The 26090-nt window shown below is 45.1% G+C and overlaps 1 protein-coding gene across 1 annotated transcript; it reads right to left on the bottom strand.

Moving 5' to 3' along the window:
• Positions 1-1652: 1652 nt before the first annotated feature.
• On the bottom strand, positions 1653-20127 carry LOC128328517 (estradiol 17-beta-dehydrogenase 11-like). The gene is made up of 7 exons (XM_053258574.1): positions 19888-20127; positions 12442-12552; positions 10262-10393; positions 6514-6620; positions 5316-5453; positions 3677-3793; positions 1653-2813 (listed from the first exon to the last, which is right to left on the bottom strand). Exons 1-7 carry the CDS (start codon positions 20095-20097, stop codon positions 2723-2725), a joined length of 906 nt encoding a protein of 301 aa, XP_053114549.1. The 5' UTR covers positions 20098-20127; the 3' UTR covers positions 1653-2722.
• Positions 20128-26090: the final 5963 nt, after the last annotated feature.

The following is a 26090-nucleotide window of genomic DNA, read 5'->3' as shown; positions in this document are numbered from 1 at the left end:
CTATGTGACCCTGCTATGGTTCCACCTTGTGTATTCTTATTTGTTTTGCACTGGAAGGACAGCATCATCTGGATACACAAGGCTATCTCATTTTTTGTAGACGTTAGTATGAGCTAGGGCCATTCACACGTCAGTTGGCCTTCTTGTTCATTTGGTTCTCTGTCCTGCACACACACATAAACATGCTCACTTGAGCAAGCAGCAGAGCTCAGAACAGTCAGACCATAGGTCAGTTTCTGCAGTCAGAGAGAGTCAGGGCCAGATGCAACCATCCCAGAAATGAGATCTGGAGGGTTTCCAGTTCAAGGTTCCCGAGGTCAGTGGCCTGAGTTCAAGTCTGAAATGCAGCAAGGAGAAAGTACCACTGTACTTTCTAAAGGAAAAAGACCAGGGTCTTAGTATTTATTCTAGGCTTGTCCAGCCCAAAAGTATCACCTATTTTCTGTTCTGTGCCTCAAGTGGGCTCTGAGGCCTGAATGTACAGTACACACTCCACAGTAACTCATTAGGCTAAATTCCAGACTCAGATCCTGAGGTGCTCTTTTCAAATGCCAGAATCCCATTGTAGCCCAGAGGAAGAGCACATTCTTTGCCTACAGAAGAGCCTAGTTCCAGATAGGGCTGGGAAAGACCTCTCTCTGAAACCTTGGAGAGGTTCAACCTTCATCCACAGGCCTGCAGATCTCTCAGTAAGAATTTGAGGAGTTGCCACTCTCGCTCATTTACTGAACTTCCCCCTGGCAAACCTAATAACCCATTTCTCCAACCCCCAAACATATTGTCTTCCCCCACAAATAGCATTCCCCCCCCCAAAAAAAAAATTGAAGTGAGGAGTTGCACCTCAAGCTTTCCTTTTGTAGGTACCCCTGCTCAGTCATTGTAGATAATACTGGGCAAGACAGACCCCTAGACCAAACTGTAGATAAGCCACCAAACCATAAACAGGGGAAGCAAATCCTCCAAAGCAGAATGTCTACTGTGATACATAGTATGTCCAACACATTCCAACTACTTCAAGGGCAAGAAGATTGTATGTTGTTCCATCGTCTTATAACAATAGCTCACGTAAAGAAGTTCAATTCCCACAAAAGGTGGAAAAATAGTGACACTTAGATCCCTCTCCAATTTCTTAGGTACAGGGATTAATTTGTACCCACCCACCCCATATTCCCCCAAAAATTACAAGCATGAGAATGCAATATACAAACTGTCTTTCACACATATTTATTGGGATTTGTTGCATTATTTAATAGTTCAAGGGGAAAGTTGTAAAACTGTTCCCTTACAGGACTTCTAGGACACCACTCTGTGACATCATCCATGGTGTCTTGCTTTTTTTTCCCCTTCTCAGAAGGAATCCAATAAGGAGCTTCATTCATTTCTCATTTAAGTGAAATATAACTACAAGCACGGATCCAGAACAAAGTGTTGCAGTATATCCCTGGTATGCATTTGTTGCATGAGTATGGTGGAAAACAAAAATTAGCAACCAAGACAAGAGTCCCTGCAGTAACTGTTAGAGGTTGTTGATTTTTACCCACAATAGGCAAAACAGCAGAGCACTAATGAATGAGCATACACTCCAGTTACAGAGTAGATAGCAGAGAATGGTTCGGATATTGCAGCTATTTAAAGAAAACACATGGAGATCCTTGTATGACTAAACACTAAATATTTATTGGTTAAATACACTTAGATAGGAAAGACCTATCTCTAATCTAAAGGACTACATAGTGGATAGGAAAGGAGAGAGAGAGATGTTTCCATCTGCTCTCTAGGAGGAAAGGAAGGATTGTGACTCAGCACAGGAAGTGCTGCAGAGTCAGTTCAGGGGTCATAGAGTAGGGACAGATAGGGAGACCCTGACTCACTGTCTCTACTCCCAATGCCCCTAGTGGTCATTAGGACAGTTGGTGCAAAAGGTCAATGCACTGGAAGTTCATCTCCAACAGTAACTTGGGTCTTACTTCATATGCACATTTTATTTTATTTTCTGTTTTCTGGATGTGTAGGCCCACTGGGCTCAGCGCAAACTCCTTTTCAAACCTCTTCCTGCTCAGAAACACAAAGCTGTTGAAATGGCTGGTGAGAAAACTAAGTTGTTTTACACACCTTTCCACCTCAGAAGCATAAGCTGTGACTGTCTGGCGGGAGTATTCTTCAAGCTGAGAAATGTCCTGTTCTTGTTGTTCAAGCCTTCCTTTCTCCACCCCTCACCCCTGAGTTCTATTAGCTCTGCCCAGCTGCTTGTCTATTAAACTGCACTTTGAAGCCATGAATATTCCATCCCAAATGGGACCAGGGTGGGGCGGGAGAGGGGTTGGCCCTCCAGGTTTTTTTTCCTTCAGAATTTTTAACATCAACGTATTTGCAGGTCACCCCAAGGCTGCTGGTACTTCCCACTTGCCTGAAGGCATTCCAGTGATCTGTCTATAAGGATCATAAAGTTTTCAGCTCTTTTGGAAATTGATATAAGATTAATATGTATGAGAATAGAGCAATTCTTAACCTAGATATAGGACATAGTTAATTTGAATTGTAGGAAACGTGCTCTCTAGTCCAACAATACATAGATATAATTTTCATTGTGTTGCTTGCTAAAAATATTTCTGAGAGTGGGACAAGTATCTTAATGGGTTAGATTTTATTCAGAATTAAAGCTTCAAAGACTTAAAATGCTAAAAGGAAATCACTTGCAAGCCTGGAGATGAAATCCATTCCCTTATTTTTCCTTATCCTTGTACCCAACTACTACATCAAATTTAAGTTGATTCAACCTCCACAACGCGGCAGCTGCACGAACTGGAAGAAACCTAGAAGGAGACAAAGAGATCATATTTGGGTCTACACAGAAGTAAGTGTTGGAAGTGAAGGACTTTGCGCTGTCTCTTGTCTCAAAGACAGTGGAGGACAGACTAGTGAGTCAGAGGCCTAGAGGGTCAGGACATTGGTCATCCCTTCTCTACTGCTCTGACACTATCCCTTTGGAATGTAGATTGCTACTCTTAGGGACTACCTTCCTTGCTTCCTTCCTGCTTTGTACTTCCTCTCTCCCTTTTTTCTTCCTGTTCCTTCTTCCTTGCAACATGCAAGCTCCTGTCACTGTGTGCAGAGATGCAGAATCTATCTGCATCCAGCTAGATAGATAGATTAGAGATCCTAACTCCTCACTTTCCTATCCAGAATGGAGTTCTCTAATAAATACAATTTACATTGATTTGAAACTATGAACTGGCTCCAAGTTACTTTAGTCTTAGCATACATGCATGCCTAACTAAATTCCGATATGTTGTGCCTTTGTGCACTCTGCTATAATGAAAAAGGTTTTCTCCTACCAGAGAGAATTCCCAACAGTAAGAACATAAGTAACAGCCTCAAAGCAACAGAAAGCCTAGTGTACTTAAAGGTAAAGTGTGCTGTCGAGTCGGTGTCGACTCTTGGCGACCACAGAGCCCTGTGGTTGTCTTTGATAGAATACAGGAAGGGTTTGCCATTGCATCCTCCTGCGCACTATGATCTGATGCCTTTCAGCATCTTCCTATATCACTGTTGACCGATATAGGTGTTTCCCATATTCTGGGAAACATACCATTGGGGATTCCAACTGGCAACCTCAGGCTAAATAATGAAGAGTAAACAATACAAGCAATTGGCCTTTATTGTTCACTAGACTTACCTATCCAGCATTACACTGACTTTCAGAAATGGTGGAATAAAAATCATGTTCTCATTTGTCAGTATTCCATTCATTACTTTCTTTGCAACTTCTTCAGGCTCCAAAGCAGGCATTAATCTGAAGTTAGGGGGGCAGGGGGAATGTGGCATTTAGTCTGGGTCTATTCTTATTCATATTCTCATTATTGCAAATAGGTATATACTTAAATGTTTTGGGTAGAATATGCTTGCTACCACAAGAGCTGATTTTGTGGTAGCAAGCATGAATTCTCCCCATTGCTAAGCAGGAGCCATCCTGGTTTGCATATGAATGGGAGACTGTGTGTGCACTGTAAGATATTCCCCTCAGGGGATGGGGCCGCTCTGGGGAAAGCAGAAGGTTCCAAGTTCTCCCCTGGCATCTCCAGTTAGGACTGGGAGAGACTGCTGCCTATAACCTTGGAGAAACTACGGCCAATCTGTGTAGACAATACTGGATCAGTGGCCTGACAGGCTATATGGCAGCTTCCTATGTTCCTACGGGTCATTCATCTGAAGGAAGGCATCTGGCCCAACAGCACATGATGCGGGATATTTGTGATCAGGCCAGGTTTTTAAAGCATAAAAGCACTTATGGTGGGCTGAATTGGTTCAGGGAAGTGGCATTGTGGTATAGGTGGTTAAACCATGTTCCTGCCTGAAATGGCTCTATGCCCACAAAAAAACACAGGAAGCTGCTTTATACTGATTCAGACCATTGGCCAATCAATCTCAATATTGCCTATACACTGACTGGCAGCAGCAATTCAAGGTTACAGGCAGGAGTTTTTTTCCAGCCCTACCTGGAGGTGCCAGCAATTGAACCTGGGACTTCCATGCAGAAGATGCTAGTTGCCTTTGTCTCCTACTAACTGAGCAAAGAAGTACCTTTTAAAAAATGTGGAGACTCTCTTATATTTTGCAAGGGGAGAGTTACTGTCCCTATCCAACCACAGCATCTGCTGACGTGTTCACAAGCCCCACCCCCGCTATCCATGGTTACAGTGTTTGTCTGCAGAGACAAATCCTGCACTCATGGGCAGAGTCTTCCCATAGATCCCTATGGGATCGTGGGGGTTATATTCCTGGTCAGTCATTTTTGGCCATAAATGCCCAATCTGAAAATGACCGAAAACTGGCCGATTTTCGTGTGTGTGTGTGTGTGTGATGGGGGGTTCCTTACCTGTCTCTGCTGCTCCCCACCCCACCCTGAGTCATGTTCTGCCCCAAAATGGCCAAAAATCAGCTGGAAATCACATTTCCCCCAGTTTTTTTAAAGGAGCCATTTTGTGGCTCTGAGTCCTAAAATGATGGCCGGAAATTGCCTCCACAGTAATTTCGGGCCACCCCAACCCACGGATATATGAGGTCAATGTGGGGTTTTTTTCCGCGTATGCTGAGGTCAGATGTCATTTCCCCGACCGCAGATACGTGAAACCGCGGATAACAAATATGTGAGTAAGGAGGTTTACCTGTACAAACTTCTTTAAATATATATATATATACTGTGAACTGGAGATCAGCTACAGAACAAAAAGCAAAGATAAAGTCTGGAGATACAGAGAGATGTTTTTAAGGATGGAATTGTTAAATGCTTCTATCCCACCTTCCTTATACACTACCTTGAGGATGGATTTTTGACAAAGTCAGTATTTATAAACATAGGACAGATGCAGGATGTTTTGACCCCATCTTTTTTCAGTGCAATCAGTTCTTGTGTGAGAGCTCTGTGAAACCCAACAGCAGCAAATTTGGATGAGCTAAAAGACATTTGAGATATGATTTAATGGTTGCATCATAATTTTTCACAGTTGCTATCATAAGCAGTGCAACTGCTACATAAAATCACTACTTTGAAACTCTCTCCCCAAGGATGCTCACGAAGCCCCTACTCACTCTTTTTTTTTTTTTTTGTGGGCTGCCTGTAAAAAGACCTCCCACAAAGCTCTTAATGATTGGTTTTAATATTTGGTTGCTGAGTCCTTCTGGATGGCAATAAACTGTGCAATCTTGAAAGCTTCCATGCAAGTTCAAAGAGCTTGCTATGCTTTTGTAGGCTTCCTTACTATCAGATTCTTATCCTATGGCCACACACTGAGCAGAGACCTTATGTGACTTTCACAGCTCCACCTGCTGGCCAGTACTTGCATTCTGAGAAGAACCAGCAGTCACCACTAAAGATGTTTTGGAAAGGGAACCGTTTCTTCTCAGAATGCAAACACTGGCCAGCAGGTGGCACTGCAAAAAGCATGTGAGGTCTTCACATGTTTCCAATGGCAGTAGGACTTAGAGGACCATAGTCACTGCTCTTCCAAAACCAACCATCTTTAGCTTTGGTCTTTCAAATGGCTGCAAAATTTTGATAAGGCTGAGTAAAACATTATGAGCAATCTTTTCCAATGAAAAGAGAGCTGGTCTTGTGGTAGCAAGCATGCCTTGTCCCCTTAGCTAAGCAGGTTCCACCCTGGTTGCATATGAATGGGAGACCTGATGTGTGAGCTCTATAAGATATTCCCCTCAAGGGATGGAGCTGCTCTGGAAAGAGCATCTAGGTTCCATGTTCCCTCCTTGGCAGCATCTCCAAGATAGGGCTGAGAGAGACTCCTGCCTGCAACCTTGGAGAAGCCGCTGCCAGTCTATGTAGACAAGACTGAGCTAGATGGACCTATGGGCTCAGTACATGGTAGCTTCCTATGTTCCTGTGTTCCTAGTTTATAGATTATTTGTAAGGAAAATAAGTGTACAAGATTCCCCAAAGGTGTCTCCTGTAATTGAAAAGTTATCCTTTCTGCTGATCAGGAAGGACTCTGTCGTACGCACCAATATGTCACAACAAAGGGAGCCACTATATGACCAGCAGCAGAAGCCACTGTAACAATATGGCCACGGTTCTTCCTCATCATTGATGGCAGGAACGCTTTTGTGGTCTAAAAGTAAAGGAAAAAAGGGAGAATTAACTTCCCAAAGGAGTCAGCTGTTTATTTTACCAAAGCAGAAGTTATAACCTTAAAGACAGAGCTGCAATATTTTATTACTTCATATGTGATTAGATTAATCAGTTAAAGGAAACTTCTGGTTTCTTTTTCCTGTTGATTCCTTATTAAATTATCACTTAGTTTGCAATTACTCCTATGCCTGATTCAGACATTATGCTGTACAAGCATGTAGATAGATGTCTGTACACTCACACATCTGTTTGTGTGAATGACTGTACCTGCGTTCATGTTAAAAGTGAAACTGGGAACAGGCCCCTCAAATGCATGGTACATATTGACCATGTACAGCTGCACCTGTGCTCAACACTGTACCTGTGTACAGATCTGTACCCCTGTACACTGTATACTTGTATGAGTATTGAACATAACATGTGAATGTAACCCTCCAGTTACAAGCCACTTCCACTGAAGCTTGATCAGAAACCATTTCCGGAGTGACATTAGAACCATAAAAACAGAGCTGCAACATTTGATGACCAATTAAAGAAACTTTTGATTGACCTAATAATTGCCTCTGGTTTATTGGGCAGCAGATTTAATAAACTATTTATCTAAATGACTGTGCTTAGTCCCTGTATTTGTCATTGCAAAGTACAATGGTCAAGAACACCAACCAGAAAGATTCTCACATCTGCCCATTGTGGTTGCCACTGGAAGACTCAACTGGCTGTCACTTATATTGTAACCAATTCAGCATCCAAAGTTCCATAGCTTATTGGAGCAATCTGTGTCTGTGCAGGAGTATTCCATCTTCTCCTCTGACTTTAACCACTAAGCTACAAGTTCCTTGTAACACACCTCTTGCAATATACAAGTTCTAAGGGAAAGTTAAGTGGCTTGCATGCAGAGCAAGGATGCACTGTTGCAGCGAAAGAGCAGCGTAACTGAACTTCCCAATGAATGGCACCGGTGCACCAGGGAAGGGGCAATTTTTGAAGCCCTCCCCTTCTCCAGAAACCCCCCTATGTCATCTGAAAGCATGTCCCTGAGGACTGAGCAACCCTCAAGGACATATTGTCAGGTGGCTCAGTGGGTTTCCTGGGGGAGGGGAGGGAAATTGCCACTTCCCCTCTGCAATGGTACAGTTAGTTGGGAAGTTTTGATAGGCTGCTCTCTTACCACGCTGGTGTATCCTTGCTCTATATATTCGTATTTGTATATGTCAGCTCCTGCCTGCACCTGGCAAGACTGCTGGAGAAAGGGCAAAGCCTTATTTCCTCCCTCCTGCAAGGCTGCCATCACTAGTGACAGAGGTCAGGTTTAGTTCCCAACCCCAGAATACCTGAGCACATATCTTTGCTTTCCAACACACAAATTGTAAACCACCCAGAGACGTGAGTTTGGGGCGGTATAGAAATCTTTTGAATGAATGAATGAATGAATGAATGAATGAATGAAACTTCCATTCACTCCTATGGATATATCCGGGACTCACCCTTACTGTACAGGAGGGATCTCAAATTGCAGCTCTCCTCCAGACGTTGGCCTACAACTCCCATCGTCCCTGGCTACTGTGACTGGGGATGATTGGGAGTTCCAGCCCAAGACCTGGAGGGCTGAAGTTTGAGACCTCTGCCCTGCAACTGCTTGATACATACTAGTAGTGAGTCACTACAGCTGTATCTCTCGAGTGCAGCATTTTACTTTTTATCAGTGTCAACAGCACACATTCACTTATCTGAAAGAAAGCAGTGGAATGGTCTTGGAGATTTGCACTGATACAGATCCCTGCTAAGTGAGCAAAAAGGCACCTTTTAAAGCTGTGATTCACTTATATTTACCAGGATACTTTACACACAGGGCTTCTACCCCAGATCTCCTTCAGAGGAAAGTGTTCACACAACAGCCAAACTTACCCTGAAGTCCCTTCGAGATCCTTGGACCCACTCCATACACAAATTGGGCTTTGTCTTCCGAATTCTAGCTTATCTTGATGTATTTCTGGATTTTTAAAATGCTGGTTTTAAGCAACTTTTTTCTGAAAACGTCGGAGCAAATAAGGAGAGGCACTGACATAGAATCATCAGCATGATAAGAGAGATGCTCTCTTTAGAAATGCAGATATTGCTCTTTAGGAAGCTCCCCCTACCCCACCCCATTGACTAGAAGGGAAACACGGAGCATGCCATGTGAACTTGTTTCAAAACAAAAACTGAGAGCGGAGAGGAGGGGCTGTTTCCCTCAATGCTGCGAGTGTAGTTCAAAGTGGCTTCGCTCAACATTTACCCCGAAGCATGAAGCCATGTGCAGACAACTCCCAGGGGCAGAAGAAATTAAGGACAGGGAACATAGGAACATAAGGAGCGGCCATATACCGAGTCAGACCTTTGGTCGGTCTAGTTCAGTATTGTCTACACAGATTGGCAGCAGCTTCTCCAAGGTTGCAGGGCAGGAGTCTCTCCCAGCCCTATCTGGAGATGCCAGGGAGGATGCAGCTGCTTTCCCATAGCAGCCCAATCCCCTGGGGGGAATATCTTACAGTGCTCACACATGTAGGAGCTCTTGTCATGATCCGTGAGAAGAGCTTTGGAGTGGTCTGAGGGGAAGGAGGGTTAACCTTAACTTCCCTGCAGATGATCTCTGCCTCTTCCCTGGGTAGGCAGATTGCCCACCCAGAAGAACAGCAGCTCTCCTGCCACTCACACTGCCGCTCCCGGGGTCTAAGTACCGGGACATGCCACGCGTCCCGGAGCCCCAATCATGCACTGTGCAAGCATGCAGTGTATTACTGGGATCCCCCCTCCCCCCCCTCGAGTGTGCCCCCTGCAGCTGCAAGCAGCCACAGCAGACACACAATCAAAAACTTTGTTTGTTTGTTTATTCGATTTCTATACCGCCCTTCCAAAAATAGCTCAGGGCAGTTTACACAGAGAAATAATAAATAAATAAGATGGATCCCTGTCCCCAAAGGGCTCACAATCTAAAAGAAACATAAGATAGACACCAGCAACTGTCACTGGAGGTACTGTGCTGGGGGTGGATAGGGCCAGTTACTCTCCCCCTGCTCAATAAAGAGAATCACCACGTTAAAGGGTGCCTTTTTGCCAAGTTAGCAGGGGTTTGCTCGCTTGCTTAACCTCATTTAACATGAAGGCTACTTTAGCGGGTTTGCCACTGTGTGGCCACCAAGATCAAGCCCGCTCCCGGTGGTTCATGAGGCTCCCTTAGCCCGGTTTTGCACGCTCATGTGAATAACCTCGTAGTCTCCCATTCAAATAAAAAACCAGAGCAGACTCTGCTTAGCTTTCTACGTAGATGGCTCCATAGTGGCCAACTTGCCTTTAGAATACTGCCTCATGGAGCCATTCCCCATCTTGTCTTGTCTTGCCTCCGCAGCTTTGCCTGTTGCAGAGCATCCATTGACAGCAGCTGTTTCCAGCCGCATGGTACTGTTCCTTCCTTCCATAACCGGTCCGTTGGTGCAATACAACAGCTGAAGATATTTCAGCAGCAGCTGCTGCTGTCAGTACATCTCATGACATACTGAAGTGCTTGTAGAGCTGGTTCTCCAAGGAGGCCTCTATAAAGACCTTGAGTAGAGCAATCACCCAATCAATCAATCAATCAATTACCCAATAGTGAGCAAGAGTGTTGACTTCAAAGGTCTTTTGAATTTCACAGTCTTCCGTGGACAGCAGATCCGTCGCAGCAATCACCCCGGCATTGTTCATCAAGATATCCACATCTCCAATCTCTCTTTTCACCTTTTGCAAATGAAAGGGAGAATATAAAAGCCAAGCATTCTGCCATCCATGAGCTGACTCATTACACTCATCGCAGGGATTTTGTCAAGTTCAATAAACTGTTGTTTGCCAAGGCAAACAGGGTTTGCTGCAGGGTTGCCAGAGAAGGCTAGAGGTAACGGGATAAACTGCATAAGAAGGGTAGATCCTGGCAGGAAGCCACCCAGTGTGCCCCAGTTCAGATCAACTTGTACCCCCAGGTTGAAAGCGACCCATACTGTCCCTGATAGTTAGTCCACCGGCAGCACTACTGCCATACTGCTACGTGGCTCCATTTTTGAAAAGCTTCAGCCAGCACTGGGCTCCCAGCCTGGTCAGGAATGCGTCTCTCTACTTTTGCATGCATGGAGAGGTACTACCAGCCGTGCTGCAAATGTGGCGCCGGCCAAAGTTTATTTTTTTATTTATAGTTAACATATTTATACTGTCTTTCATTAAAACAATCCCAAGGCAGTTTACTTGCAAACAGGGAGTGTTTGCTAAATGTTTGCTAACATGGCCACATGACGGGCGGCCCCTGAGCGCGGTGGCCTGGGTTCTTTGAACCCCCCTGTGCTATGGTGGCTCAGCCCCTGGGCATGGCTGTTACCACAGCAGAGGAATACTGGGTCTAATTACTAGGTTCTCCAGATCTGCCTGGTCACAAGGAAAACAATCATGTCACTAATATGCAAACACGCTCAAAGTTCATGTTTGTTCACAACAGAAAAGGGTTTCTGTTACAGAAGTCTGCAGAGTTACTGCAATTGCTTTCCGAGCTAGCCAAAGTTGGCCAGTCCTTAGGAACACACTTAGGACTCCTAAGAAGAGCTGGTGACCCTAACTCAAACTGCCCTGCTTTTATAACCCTTGTCCTTGCAGAGGTATGAGGAGTGAGTTTTTAGGATTAACTTCAGTTATTTTATCCCCCTTTAAAAATAAAAAAAATAAAAAATACTGGAATCCTAGCAGGTTTAAATAACCTTTGAGACATGAAGCCTTACTTTTTGTGATGTGCTGTAGATTTCCTCTTTCTTCCTGCAGTCTCCCACAAAGGCATAGGAACGTACCTCATAGGAACATAGGAGGCTGCCTTCTACTGAGTCTGACCATTGGTCCATCTAGCTGAGAATTGTCTACACCAGGACTGCTCAACTTCGGCCCTCTTACAGATGTTGGCTTACAATTCCCATAATCCCTGGCTATTGGCCACTGTGGCTGGGGATTATTGGAGCTGAAGTTTAAAGCAGCTGGGGGGCCTAAATTGAGCAGACCTGGTCTACACAGACTGGCAGTGGCTTCTCCAAGGTTGCAGGCAGGAGTCTCTCTCACCCCTACTTGGAGATGCCAGGGAGGAAACTTGGAGCCTTCTGCATGCAAGTATGTAGATGCTCTTCCTAGAATGGCCCCGTTCCCTAAGGGGAATAGCTTACAGTGCTCACACATGTAGTCTCCCATTCAAATGCAAACCAGGGTGGACCCTGCTTAGCAAAGCAGGCAATTAATTCTTCCTACCACAGGGCCAGTGGTATTCCAGATGTGAATTCTAACGAAGCCGTAAGAGGATAAAGATGGCAACTTTGCTTTTGCAGCTGTTGGATTTTAAGAGCATCAGGGCTTATCTTGTGGTTAGGATGCAGCCCTGCAGTATTCCCACTAACAGGGGTTCCTAGATGTTGTTGACTACAACTCCCACAATCCCCAAGCAAAGGCCACTTCAGCTGGGGATTCTGGGAGTTGTAGTCAACAACATCAGGGAACCCCTGTTAGAGGCAACAGTGCAGTTCTGCATGGAGCCTTACCAGAAGAAAACGCATCATATCAGCCTACCTATATAAAGCGTACACTTTAATGAAATGAGAAGAGGAAAGTATCACACAAAAATAGGCCTATGCCAGCGGCATTTTTTTTCATGTTCTATTTTGGAGATATGAGGAGTGCTTTTTTAGGAATAATTTCAATTATATTATCTCCTTTAAAAAAACAAACACTGGAATCCTAGAAGGTTTAAACTGGACCTGAAGTCTTACTTTTTGTGCCATGTTGTAGATTTCCTCTTTCTTGCTGCAGTCTACCACAAAGGCATGAGCCGTGGTGGCTCCCAGTTTCCTGCATTCTTCAGCTGTTTCTTCAATGCCATGCTACAGATGAAACAAAAAACAAAAAACAATTTCTTTCTCCTCTGAATCCCAACAGTGATGTATGATGACAGCCAAAGTGCAAGGTGTTTCCAGATTGCATTGGAGGAAGTGGTGTGCATAGGGAACATAGGAAGCTGCCATATATTGGGTCAGACCATAGCTCTATCTAGCTAAGAATTGTCTACACAGACTGGCAGCAGCTTCTCCAAGGTTGCAAGCAGGAGTCTCTCTCAGCCCTGTCTTGGAGGGAAGACCTAGATGCTCTTCCCAGAGTGGCTCCATCCCCTGAGGGGAATATCTTGCAGTGCTCACACTTCTAGTCTCCCATTCATATGCAACCAGGGCAGACCCTGCTTAGCTAAGGGGACAGGTCATGCTTGCTACCACAAGACCAGCTCTCCTCTCCTGTGGTGTAGAATCCCACTGTTCACCCCAATGTTTTGAAGCCAGTTAGAGTTAGCCGTGTCAGATTTACACACCACTGAGGCTTTGAGGGGAGAAAGCAGAAAGGAAGAGAAAAGCAGCAATCCACCCCACCCCACCCCACCCCTGAATCCACACACAGGGTGCTTCCAGAGAAATGGATTCTCTGCATACCTGCTTTTGTGTCAGGAAGGCACAGAGGCAAACTGTTCTCAAACCTCAAAAAAAAATATCCGTTACTATTTCATTACATCATTGCAAGCCTGTAATGTCAAGATAAGATCCAATGCTGTGAGAACAGCAGCTTCACACACAATTCGATTTTTTTAAGTTTCACATTAGAATGTAGCCTGGTTTATAACCGGGGTTAAAAAAAATCCACTTTTTGTGTCAGTTTTTGGGGGGCAACTTTGAACTCACAATAAAGCCTGCTATCTGGGAAAGCTCCTGCCTATGAAGATGCAAAGTAGTAAGTTTTTACAAATACAGATCTTCCTTTCCTTGTTTTAATCATTTCATGTAGATCACTGGTCTCCAGTTGGTTGATCATAAAACACCCTGGATAAGGGAGGCCACAAGAGGGGCACTGTCACCACTTTCTGTGTATATTTGTACACCTCCGTACATCTGTGTATGTGCATATATTTCTTTTAAATGGATAGTGAGGAGAAAGATGGGGGAGGGAGGGAACGAGGGAGGCAAATAGATATACATGGTGAAGAAAGTTCTTGAGCAGATCTCACATTGCAAACTGCGGTTAGAAGTGGGTTCAAAGTCTGAAAAAGTTGAAGATTCCTGACCACGGGTAGCTATCTAGCTCAAATTTTAGCTATTTATTTATTTATTTATTTATTGTTGCATTTATATACCGCCTTTCGTTAAAAGACAACCCCAAGGCAGTTTACAAAAGTTAAAACATACAATAAAAATATTAAGCTAAAAAATATAAAAACAAACCAAATTTAAAATCTATAAAATACAAGCATAAAAACAATACAACAGGTAAAAACACACAGAAGCAGCAGTAAAAACGATTATGTAAAAGCCTGGATAAAAAGCCAAGTTTTAACAAGCTTTCTAAAAGCCGTGATGGAGTCCGAGGAGCGAATGGCCACTGGGAGAGCATTCCAAAGTCTGGGGCAGCAACAGAGAAGGCCCTGTCCCAAGTGCCTCTCTCATTGTCGGCACCCGAGCAGGGCCCCCTCAGATGTCCTCGTCAAGCGGGCAGCAACCCTTGGGAGCAGGCGGTCCCTCAAATACCCCGGGCCCAAACCATTAAGGACTTTAAAGGTCAAAATCAGCACCTTGAATTGAACCCGGAAATGAACCGGCAGCCAGTGCAACTCTTTCAGAATGGGGGTGATGTGCTCCCAACAGGCAGCTCTGGATAAAACCCTAGCTGCCGCATTCTGCACTAGCTGCAGTTTCCGGATATTCTTCAAGGGCAGCCCCATGTAGAGCGCGTTACAGTAATCCAATCTTGACGTGACTAAGGCATGGGTAACCATGGCCAGATCTGCCTTCTCGAGAAAGGGACGCAGCTTTTGAAACATACCTATATAATTAATATGCTTAGCCGGACTAACCAAATGTGTAGGGATGCGTGGCAGACCGGATATGCGTGGAGATGCATGTCGGATGCTTAGTCAGACTAGCGGGATGTGTGGGGATGTGTGGCAGACCAGATATAATGAATACGCTTGGCTGGACTAACCAGATGTGTGGGGGTGCATGGCAGTCCGGATGCATGGCAGAACAGATGCTAATGGTGGCGGTGAGGAGAGGCAAGCGGGCGGGCGGCCAGGGGCAAAGGCCCACTGGCCGGGAGGAGAGGTGGGAGGCGGTGGCAGCAGTGGGGGGAAATGGCAGCGGTGATGAGGTAGGAGGAGGAGGCAGGAGGTGGCGGTGGTGGGGAGAAATAATGGCAGCGATGGCGGACAGCGGCCCCACCAGGGAAACCAGCAGCTGTAGGCCCTGGCAGAGGAGGCGGGCAGGCAAAAATGGCGAGTAGGGAAGGAGAGAGCCCGGTGGGGAGAGAAAGCGCTGCTTGGGGGCAGGGAGGGAAAGCTCCGGAATGACGGGGAACGGACTGGGGAGGAAGGAAGGGGGGGAAGCGGCGGGGAACGGACTGGGGAATGACCGGGAACTGTAAGATTTTATTTTATATTGAATAAGTGCATAGATAGGTTAGCCATATTGGATTGGTTTGATGCTTGACATGAATCTGTTTGCTTGCTACGATTTAGGCCTTGATCTTAGCATGAACCCATGAATGCCGTCATAGAAGGTGGATTTTTGAATCCCACACAATGCTCCAAATTAAGATATCCTCCTTATGGGCCTGTGCCTAAGCCTCCCACGGTTGGACAGAAATGAGACCATGCCAAATTCCCCTGTTGCTTGACCATGTCTGACTGTGTCAGATTCCCCCTGTTTCAGCAAAACTTCCATGCTGCCAAAAAGCAACCCCATCTAGAGCCTATACAGAGTGCAAAGTAAGTAATTTCCTGCTCACTGTTCAAGAAAGCCCCCACCCTCTCTCTCGTCTAATCTTAGAGACCCAGCCTGTCAACTCAGGCAAACTTCCTCATTTTTCACTGAAAAGCATAGTCTAAAAAGTAAGAGTACGCTAACCACAAACTTCACTCTTGGAAAGTTTGGTGCTGCCCAGAGTCAATGTCAAGGGGGAGACAGGATGCTGGAGGGTCATGGATGGTCAGGACCCCTGCTCTATCCAATCACTGTTAGATGCGTGGGTGGGAAAGGTTCGAGGATACTTAAAACCCTAATTTGAGGATAGAAGGGACCGACAGGGCTCTCTCCCTAAGGGAGGGTGGCTCAGGCACGGCACACAGGAGGAGGAAAGGAAGAAGTTGACCCGATCAATCAATTTGACGGCACCTAGCATCTAGCAAAAAGAGGAACAAGTCGAGGCTCCCTTGGGGGTACAGTATATTGTGACCACAAGGGTCTGGCTATCCTGACAGTGTCTCGAGGCTGTGGTGAGCGACCCAGGTTGCGGGGGAGGCAGTTTGAACTTAATACTTGTAGTAAATTGTTCTCTTGTGTTTCTTTGCAGACTGGAGCGGACTCCTGAACTTCCAGCGACCCTGGCAAAGACCTTGACCCAGACGTCGGACAAGCAAGCTCCTGAAACAGGCAGAACAAACTCATCTCCCGAGTTTCGACCCCACGCAATGAGTACCTCCATCTTATCTGGATTCAGTCTCAGTTTGTTATCCCTCATCCAGCCCATCCCTGCCTCCAGGCAGGCATTTAGGGAGGTTATGCCTTCTCCTGATGTTGCTGACATGGAGAAATAGATTTGGGTGTCATCAGCATACACCTTGAACCAAATCTCCTCGTGATCCTTTTGGCACCAAAGGGGATTGCCCCTTTACTACTCCCAGCACCTCCCTCCTTGGCTCTGCCTCCAGCACTGCCCACACTGGCTTTGCCCCCAGCACCACCCACACTGGCTCCGCTCATTACCTGCTCTGCCTAATGCCCACTCAGGAGCCCCCAGCCCCCACTGGGCCCACGTGTTGTGCAGCACCAGGTGTGCAGAAGGACTGCATGTTGGCTAGGAGACTTCAGCATCCCTCCCTGTGGTGAAGACTTCTTGTTCAATTGAGCAGATGTGGGTGGATGGGACGGACAATTTTCACTTCTCTACTTGTGCTTTCCAGTTGCAGGAATAAGTTCCTCGTGGTTGCTCTTCCCTTTGGTTCCCTCCTATCATTGCAGCTACCCTCATTCACAGGACAGGGTGGACAGAGTACTACTGTCTCTGTACTTCTGTGCAGCTTTGTATGTTTACCAATTTACAAATTGAGAAAGAACTGTTGGGAAATTGTTCCAAGTTATGTTCAGGCTAATTTCTAAAGGCAGAACCAGTATAAGCCGAGCTTCTGCTTCCAGCACTTTCAACGCCCTTTCTGCTTCCAGTGCCCACAATTGTCACGTCTAAAACTTTTCTCAGAACAAGTCCCTGCCTGCTTCTGAATTTGCTGTCTAAGAAAAAGGGAAAGGAAGGAAGAATTTTCTGGTAGAATATTTTGAGGCATGAGTGGGGACTGGGTAAAAGCCAGAATGGAATGGAATGGAAAGGAACAGGCCAGAATGACCCCTTAAAAATCATACCGAATCCCCCAAACAGTGGGATGTGTTAGAAACACTTAAGAACAATAGTTTGGCACTGGAAGATTTCCAGTATTACAATTTTATTAACTCCTTCACAGCTAAAATGTAAATGTAAAATAAAATGGAACAGAACTGCCCAGAACAACCCACTAACAGTGGAACTGATCCCAAAAGCAAATAGATGTGTTGGAGACACTGAATATTAAATATATGGTGCCTTTCTCTGCAGAGAAATGGACTTTTTGAAAATGTTCTCCCTCTGGCTGTGTCAACAATTGGCTTAGCACTGCCAGGCTTAAACCTGAGTTTTGGGTAACAGTGGGGCAGGCAGGCAGAGGAGAGCGCAGGGCACTCGCTCTATGTATCTGACAGCAGCAGCAAGATTGACGTTTGCATACAAATGGAAAGACATCCATTGCCCGAGTAAGGAGGATTGGATGCTTAAAGTGTTAAGAGTTGGCAGGAATGGCAAAGCCAACAGCATTATTAAGAAATAAATTTGAAGTATTTAAAAGGGAGTGGGACCCTCTTCTTATTTACCTAAAAACATATAATAAAATGGATTTCTATCAAGCCTTTGCGTGGTAACAAAAATGTTTTTTAAATGCCCTAGAGCTGACTTTTGTACGATTTATCAAGGGGAGAACGATTAAATTACAGGCAAGACTTGGGTATTGTAACTTCAGGGGCGTAAGGAGGCTGGAGTGGGCCCAGAGACAAAATTTTAAAATGGGCCCCTCGCTGATACACACACACTCACTTCACATGTGACTTGCCTCGGGGGGGCCCTCGAGGCGTGGGGGCCCCCAGGCAGCCGCCTCCCCTTGCCTAATTGTAGTTACGCCCCTGTTGTAACTGATACTTGTTCTAATGATGAGATGGAAGTCCTCATGTTTTTTGCTTGGTTTGTTTGTTTGTGTTTTCTTTCTTTCTTTTCTTTTCTTTTTGTGTGTGCATGTGTGTATCTTATGTTGTGAAAAATTGAATAAAAAGTATTTTTAAAAAACAAACCAAAACTAATTGGCTTAGCACTGCCAGGCTTAGACCCGAGTTTTGGGTAACAGTGGGGCAGGCAGGCGGCAGAGGAGAGCGCAGGGCACTCAGGGGGTGCCCCCCCCAAGCCACTGCCTGAAGTGACTGCCTGACTATGCCTCATTAGCTGGCTGGCCCTAGAAACATAAGAATATAAGAGCAGCCCTGCTGGATCCGGCCCAAGGCCTATCTAGTCTAGCATCCTGTTTCTCACTGGACCCACTGCTTCTGGGAAGCCCACAGGCAAGAGCTGAGGGCATGCCCTCTCTCTTGCTGCTGCTCCCCTCCTACTTATTTAGAGGCATCCTGCCTCTGAAGCTGGAGGGGACCTACAGGGACCTTTTGCACACAAAGCATGTGCTCCGCCAGTAACTAGGGAGGTTACTAGGGAGGTTACTGGGAGGGCCTGCCCACCCCTCAAAGCGTTAGGCAGTTACACCAGCCATGGCTCAGTACATCCCTGAATCAGATCAAATGACTTGCCAGTGTGTTAGACTTTGCAACAGAACTACAGGTTATGTTGGAGTTTTATGATTGGAACCCACATCATCAAGCACTTCTTATGAAAGTGCCCAGGAGGAAGAGAGTGATACAGCCAATTTAGGGTTACCAACAGTCCCTTTTAGCAGGGACGTCCCTTATTTCAGCCCCAAATTGACTGTCCCTTATGGGTTGCCATTTGTCCCTTATTTGCAGCGAATGGGAAGAACCTATGGCTTGGCCAGTTATTTTCAGTACTAATGAAATAATTAATGAGCCACAACTCCTTTCCCTACTTCCCCACCGACTGGAGTGCTCTGTGGTTCTGGTGGGCTGTAGGCTTAGGGTTGCCAATATCCCCCATATTGGGGATAACCTGACATTATCCAGGGATCAGGATCCTGAAGAGCATGCAAGAGATCACTACTAGATAATGCTCATGTGTGAAACCCGTTTTTACTGGCTAACAACACTTCTCTTTCTAGAAAACAAAATTACATCACATCCAGTTTGGCTACCCATGGTTATGTCAACAAGAAGAGGAGAAGCAATCTAAGTTGTAACTTGCGCCATAGTTTCAGCTGAAAGTCATAAAAACATACACAGCACTCAGGCTCCCAATGACTCCCACATAATATTCCCTGCCTCGTGTCCCTTATTCAGGTAGTGGAATGTTGGCTACCCTACTTTGCCTGTGCCATCAGTCTTCTAATTTAAATTTCTCCCTCCAAGCTGGAGGGAGCTGGTCTTGTGGTAGCAAGCATGACTTGTCCCCTTAGCTAAGCAGGGTCTGCCCTGGTTGCATATGAAAGGGACACTAGAAGTGTGAGCACTGCAAGATATTCCCCTCAGGGGATGGAGCTGCCACTCTGGGAAGAGCAGAAGGTTCCAAGTTCCCTCTCTGGCATCTCCAAGATGGGGCTGAGAGAGATTCCTGCCTTCTATCTTGGAGAAGCTGCTGCCAGTCTGTGAAGACAATACTGAGCTAGATGGACCACTGGTCTGACTCAGTATATGGCAGCTTCCTATGTTCCTAAACTGCTTTTAACCACAGAGGAGAAAACTTAAGAGGGACCATTTTTGAGATTTTGATGCGAAGAACTATTCTGATTTTAGGCACAGTTGCCACAACCCCTGGAAATCAAAACATAAAGGTATATGTGTGTGTTCATTTTTTTATATGATGCTATTGAAAATAGCCCATTTGATTTAAACACACCAGATGGTCACCTCAAGAATAATGCATGCCTTTCCTACCTTATTGATATCCCACAGAACTAATTTGCACTGATGCTTCGCAAATTCATAAGCAGTGGCTCTCCCCAGTCCGTGGCCGGATCCGGTGATCAGGACAGTTTCTCCATTGACAGACTTTTTCTTCACAGGAATGAAGCATTTGACCAAAGCCTCCAAATAGGAGTAAACAATGATGAGGAAAAACAAAGGGATCTCCAGCAAGAGATGCATTTTCCTTCTGCAGATTTTTCTGCACTGTGACCAGTTTTCAGCTGTTTGGACACAGTTATTCATTAATCACAGAGAGAAGCCTGGGGCATGCCCCACACCTGATGATAGTGAGACTCTGGCAAAGCTCCAAATACCTGACCCATTAGGGCCACCATTATTTGCAGTCTGTCGGGTTTATGGTCTTTCTCATTGCACAACTTGTTGGTTCTGCATTCTTCTCTTAGCCTCCCTAACTCCTGATCTCTGAGCCTATCAGTTCTTCCCACCCAGAAATTCTCATATTTTATGAAGGAATCCAAGTATTTCTCATATAGAATGTATTTTTTTAAATGCAGGTTGCCATGTTCCCCCCACCACCACCACCCCAAACCCCCAAACAAACAGTAGGGCAATATTTATTTATTTATACATTTATATCCTGCTCTTCCTCCAAAGAGCCCAGAGCAGTGTACACGGTTGTGTTTATCCTCACAACAACCCTGTGAGGTAGGTTAGACTGAGAGGTAGATGGTTGGCCCAGAATTACCCAGTGACCTTCATGGCTGAATGAGGATTTGAACTCAGATCTCCCTAGTCTTAGTCCAACAGTCTAACCACTACACTACACTGGCTCTTTTATAAAGGTCAGCCAACATATCTAGTCTCCAGTCCCTTGGAGACTGCTGTTCTTCAAAATCTAAACTTTTATATGGTGTTCCCCAGGGCTCCATATTGTCTCCAATGTTGTTTAATATCTACATGAAACCACTGGGAGAGATCATCAGGAGATTTGGTGCAGGGTGTTACCAGTATGCTGATGGCACCCAAATCTATTTCTCCATGTCAGCATCATCGGGAGAGGACATAACCTCCCTAAATGCCTGCCTGGAGTCGGTGATGGGCTGGATGAGGGATAACAAGCTAAGACTGAATCTGGCTAAGACAGAGGTACTCATTGTCCGGGGTTGGAACTCAAGAGATGAATTTGATCTGCCTGTTCTGGATGGGGTCACACTTCCCCAGAAGGAACAGGTACGCAGTCTAGGGGTACTTCTGGATCTGAGCCTCTCCCTGGTGTCCCAGGTTGAGGCGGTGGCCAGAAGTGCCTTCTATCAGCTTCGGATGATATGCCAGCTGCGTCCATTTCTTGAGATAAATGACCTCAGAACAGTAGTACATCTGCTGGTCACTTCCAGACTTGACTACTGCAATGCACTCTATGTGGGGCTGCCTTTGTACGTAGTCCGGAAACTGCAGTTGGTCAAGAATGCAGCAGCCAAGTTGGTCTCTGGGTCATCTCAGAGAGACCAAATTACTCCAGTATTGAAAGATCTACACTTGTTGCCGAAAGGTTTCCAGGCAAAATACAAGGCTTTTAATTAGATACTGTTTTAATAGTTTGATTAATTTTAATAGTTTTAATGTTGTTTTAAGATATAATTGCTAATGTTTTAACCTTTTTACTTGTTTTTATTGTTTTGTTGTAAACTGCCCAGAGACTTGTGTTTTGGGCAGTATACAAATATGTCAAATAAAAATCAAATAAATAAAAGGGAAATGAACAAAGCATTACAAGGACAAGGAAAGAAGCTGGTGCTGAAGCACTCAGGATTGGGACCCCACAGGGAAAGGCCCATATTGCATAAGGTGGGATTCTCAGTTATGGAGCACCTGGAAATCAGGTCCAGAACATGCGTTCATACTTTTTTTATGTCCGCTCAATCAATTTTCAATCAGGAAGGTTCCACTCTGAATGCACGTGCACGTACACTCTCTTGATACTGCCTCCCAGGACAAAACTCATTCTGCACACAGAAGAAAAAAATTAGAGAGAACTCTGATCAGGCCCCAAAATAACTTTATTATGAGGTAAATGTGGTCACAGCACCACCCTGCTACCAGCATTGGTTAATGCAGGGGACAGTACCAGTAATCTATCCCATAAGTGAATGTCTGGACTGAACCTGGGACACATTCATATGTGTACCCTGCTGGTGTGTGCAAGGATATGTGGATTGGGTTACCTACTAACCCCTACAATGGCATCAGAAGAGTAGGAGAACTCAATCTCTCTGACCCTCACCTAAAACCATGCAGAGGGAAACATCATAAGGAGAAAGCAGCAACTCTCTCTAAGTTTCTGCCTTCTAAGATCATTGGATAGTAGGGATATGAAGTGGCCACCCCAAGGGCGAAGCCACCATTGGGTGAATGGGTTCAAAGAACCCGGGACACCGCCAATCAGGGGCCGCAATGTCTGACATCAGACATAGGGGGTGCTGGTTTAGCTCCTGAGTGGGGCCGCGGGGCGCCGCTCAGGAGTTAAATGGCTGGCATGGCATTTGTGGCACAGCCAGGAGCTGCTCTTTTCTGCCTTTAAGGCCTGACTCCTGAATGGGGCTGCATGGCCCCGTTCGGGAGCCAGACCATGCCCCCCGCGTCTGATGTCTGATGCGGGAGGGGCAGGTTGAACAGGGCCATGGCGGCGGCCACACACAGGCTGCTGGCGGTCTGGCTCCCCCACTGGGTCACCCTTTCCCTCCACACCTGCAATATGGATCACTGAGGGTTTAGGAGCATCCAATCCACCCTTCTCTTGACTGAAGAGGGAGGAAGGCACCATTGATAAACTGGTATGGATTTAGAGGACAGCAACAAAGATGGTGAGCAGCCTGGAAACCAAGTCCTGTGAGGAACCATGGAAGTTTCTGAGTACATTAGCTTGGAGAAGAAAAGACTGAGGGGAGATATGATAGCCATTGTGAAGGAAAGGCATCTAATCAAACCACATATCAGAACTCTCACAAGGTTCTAAATTCCATTTTAAACCTGCCTGACATCACATACGGTTTTACCTCTATGTATGTTTCCTGTCTCACGTAGCTGCCCTGCCGTTATTAGTAAGATATAATGCAAATGAGGCTCCCATTGTCCAGCATCGTCAAGTAAATAGCTTTCTATGACTTGGGCAAGCTTGCCCATCAAAGTAAAAGGGCCAGTCTTTGTTTTCAAAAACCCTAAGCAATCTTTCAACAGCTAACCTGGATAGTACATAGATAGGAAGGGGAATTCTCATTAACACATCGCCGTCTTTCCTGTACCAGATAGGGAAAATATAAATCTTTCCTCATAAAAACTAAGAGAGCTTTTTCTGCATGGGTCATTTGTTTGTTCGTTTATGTCTTTTCTAACCCTTGGGCTTCCTTGATGAACTCTTGCCAGGGTATGGTGTTATGAACGGTCTATAACATATCAGAACCAGAGGTACCAACTCAGAAGCATGTGAAATATAGGCCTGGAATACAGGCCTGTGTCTGATTTCATTTTATATTAAGAGATGAAATCACACCTGAACTCTGGGTGAACTGCCTGCTCGGCCTCTGGGTGAAGAGGCATTCCAGCATGGCATTGTGGATACTTAAGAAAACACAAAACACAAAGGGCTGGGCCTGAGCTAATCAATATGCTAAAATGTAACTCACTATCAGATGATGTCTGTGGAAGAGGCCAGGGGCTGAACTCCTTCGTCCTGGTAAGAAATCTATGCTAATCATTGTCACTGATGGCTCTGCCATGCCCCAAGGTGGATTACTCAGTTGCTGTCTATAGAAGTTCCATCCTGGAAGAACACCTGTAGATTTAGTCTTTCTACTAACACTTGCTTCCCCGCCCCCCCTTCCCGAGTGCACAGTTTGCAGAAGATGAGATTCAGATTTCTCTGAACTGCCCAATATCCTGAATAATTAAGACATTGTTCAGAAGATAACAATGAATTGTCACCTTTTGGGGACACCCAGGAAAAGATGATATTTTGAATAAGATCTATGAGAGATCAAAAGAGAAATACACTATAAGAATGAGGCTTTTAGACAGAGAGTTTAGCAATCTTTTGCCTATAGCAAAAGCTGCTCACAAGGATCCCAGGGTTTTGCTGCTAAGCCGCGGGGCAAAAGAGAAATACACTATAAGAATGAGGCTTTTAGACAAAGAGTTTAGCAATCTTTTGCCTATAGCAAAAGCTGCTCACAAGGATCCCAGGGTTTTGCTGCTAAGCCGCGGGGCAAATTTGAACTGTATTTGAACTGTATTAGGCTTTAGGAAGATTTAAATGCACACACATATGTTTGTTAGGCACACGGGTTGAATATTGGTACTGGCTAAGATGTTCTGTTTAATTACTGTTAGCAATATTGATAGAGTGCTCTGCTTTCTGCTTTACTAGATTATGTTGTTAGTCTCTTATACTCAATAATTGAATCCTTTTTGAGTGGTTTGATCTCCTTTCTTCCTTGCATCCAGATCATACATGGTCACTAATATAAAAGAACTTGGTCCAAACCTATTTTATATACTAGCTAATGAGCATATTTAGTGTATAAATCAGGCTTGGTCTGTAACAATGGGCTGCATGCTCTGAGGCACGTGCAGATTTCCTTCCAAATCATGATACCTACCCTCTACTCTTCATCCTTCACAACTATGATTATCACATCCTCCTGACCTAATAACATCCCAGGATCAGGATAAAGACAACTTGCTTGGCTTTTGAACATCTGCTTTTATACTTTTAACAGCCTGAAAATTGTTCCTTTCCTTTGTAATCAATAAACTAGATTTTTAATTTTATTTTATTTTAATCATAAGGCTGACTGTGCTGAGTTAAATACCATGTTCTGCCTTTGTCCTATGTCGTCGCTCAGGCCACATGCTCTTGGACATTTTGGGATATATTTTTGAGGTCACCCTTTTGAGGGGGCTAAAAAAAAGGAAGATCCCCCTCTAGGAGGGGTGGTGGTAGCACATTGGTAAGGATAAAAGGACCCTGGGGGTACAGTGAGGCCAGCTGTAGCTCAGGTTGGTCTTGGTAGCCATCTTCAAATATCTGAAGGGCTGCTCCATAAAAGAAGGAGCAGACTTTTACTCTGTTGTGCCTGAGGGCAGAACCAGAACCAGTGAGTTAAAATCACAAGGAAGCAGATTCAGCCTAGATCTTAGGAGGAATTTCCTAGCTGTAAGAACAGCTCAGTAATGAAATAGTCTATAGTGATAGATTCTCTTCCCCTAGAGCCTTTCAAACAGAGGCTGGATGGCCATGAGCTTCCTCAGACAGCAGGCTTTACTGTGGTTTTACTGCGGTTTTCTGCATGGCTTTACTGCGATTTTGATGTCCCCCCCCCCCCCAAATGATGAAAAAGTCATTTTAACCCTGGATATAAATCAGGCTAAACATCTATACTGGGCAGCAGCGATATAGGAAAGATGCTGAAAGGCATCATTTCATACTGCACAAGAGATGGCAATGGTAAACCCCTCCTGTATTCTGCCAAGAAAAGCACAGGGCTCTGTGGTCACCAGACTGACTGGATGGCACACTTTACCTTTACACTCTAACACATGATGAAAAACTCTAATTGTGCCAGCGTGGTGTAGTGGTTAGAGTGCTGGACTAGGACCGGGGAGACCTGAGTTCAAATCCCCATTCAGCCACGATACTTGCTGGGTGACCCTGGGCCAGTCACTTCTCTCTCAGCCTAACCTACTTCACAGGGTTGTTGTGAGGAGAAACATAAGTATGTAGTACACCGCCCTGGGCTCCTTGGAGGAAGAGCAGGATATACAATGAAATAAAATAAAATAAAATAAAATAAAATAAATAAAGTGTGTGACGTGCTCCCAATAGCTCACAGGGACTTCAAGGTAAATTTGGCCATTATGTGTGAACGCACATCTCCATTCCAGAGGAGTTGCCAACTAGAATCTGGGTGTGAAAAACTTCCAGGAAGTTGGAGGCCTAGAAGAAGTCCAAGGTCCCTTTCAGTTCTAAAAGTCTATGATTCTGTGATTCTGTGCATGCATGCTTGTGAGTGAAGCGAGTGCTGCTGTCAGAGGGCCAATTCATGTATTATTAGAACAGCATGAGTCACAGTTCCTTGTGATTGGATCTCACCTTTCTTGGTAATGTCTGTAAAATGTCAGAGAATAACAACAAATGCATCATTCCTCTCTGGAGGCTG

The sequence above is a fragment of the Hemicordylus capensis genome, chromosome 5 (assembly GCF_027244095.1).
Source record: "Hemicordylus capensis ecotype Gifberg chromosome 5, rHemCap1.1.pri, whole genome shotgun sequence".
Taxonomy (NCBI): Eukaryota; Metazoa; Chordata; class Lepidosauria; order Squamata; family Cordylidae; genus Hemicordylus; species Hemicordylus capensis.
This window is presented reverse-complemented; position numbering and strand designations above follow the sequence as displayed.

What these genes read in the sequence shown, in the direction of transcription:
- LOC128328517 (XM_053258574.1), bottom strand. Translation starts at nt 20,097, where the DNA reads ATGCATCTCTTGCTGGAGATCCCTTTGTTTTTCCTCATCATTGTTTAC. An exon ending in CCCTTTGTTGTGACATATTG is followed by an intron (nt 5,454 to 6,513) that starts GTGCGTACGACA and finishes AATGTCTTTTAG; the next exon opens with CTCATCCAAATTTGCTGCTG. An exon ending in GTCAAAAATCCATCCTCAAG is followed by an intron (nt 3,794 to 5,315) that starts GTAGTGTATAAG and finishes CCCTAACTTCAG; the next exon opens with ATTAATGCCTGCTTTGGAGC.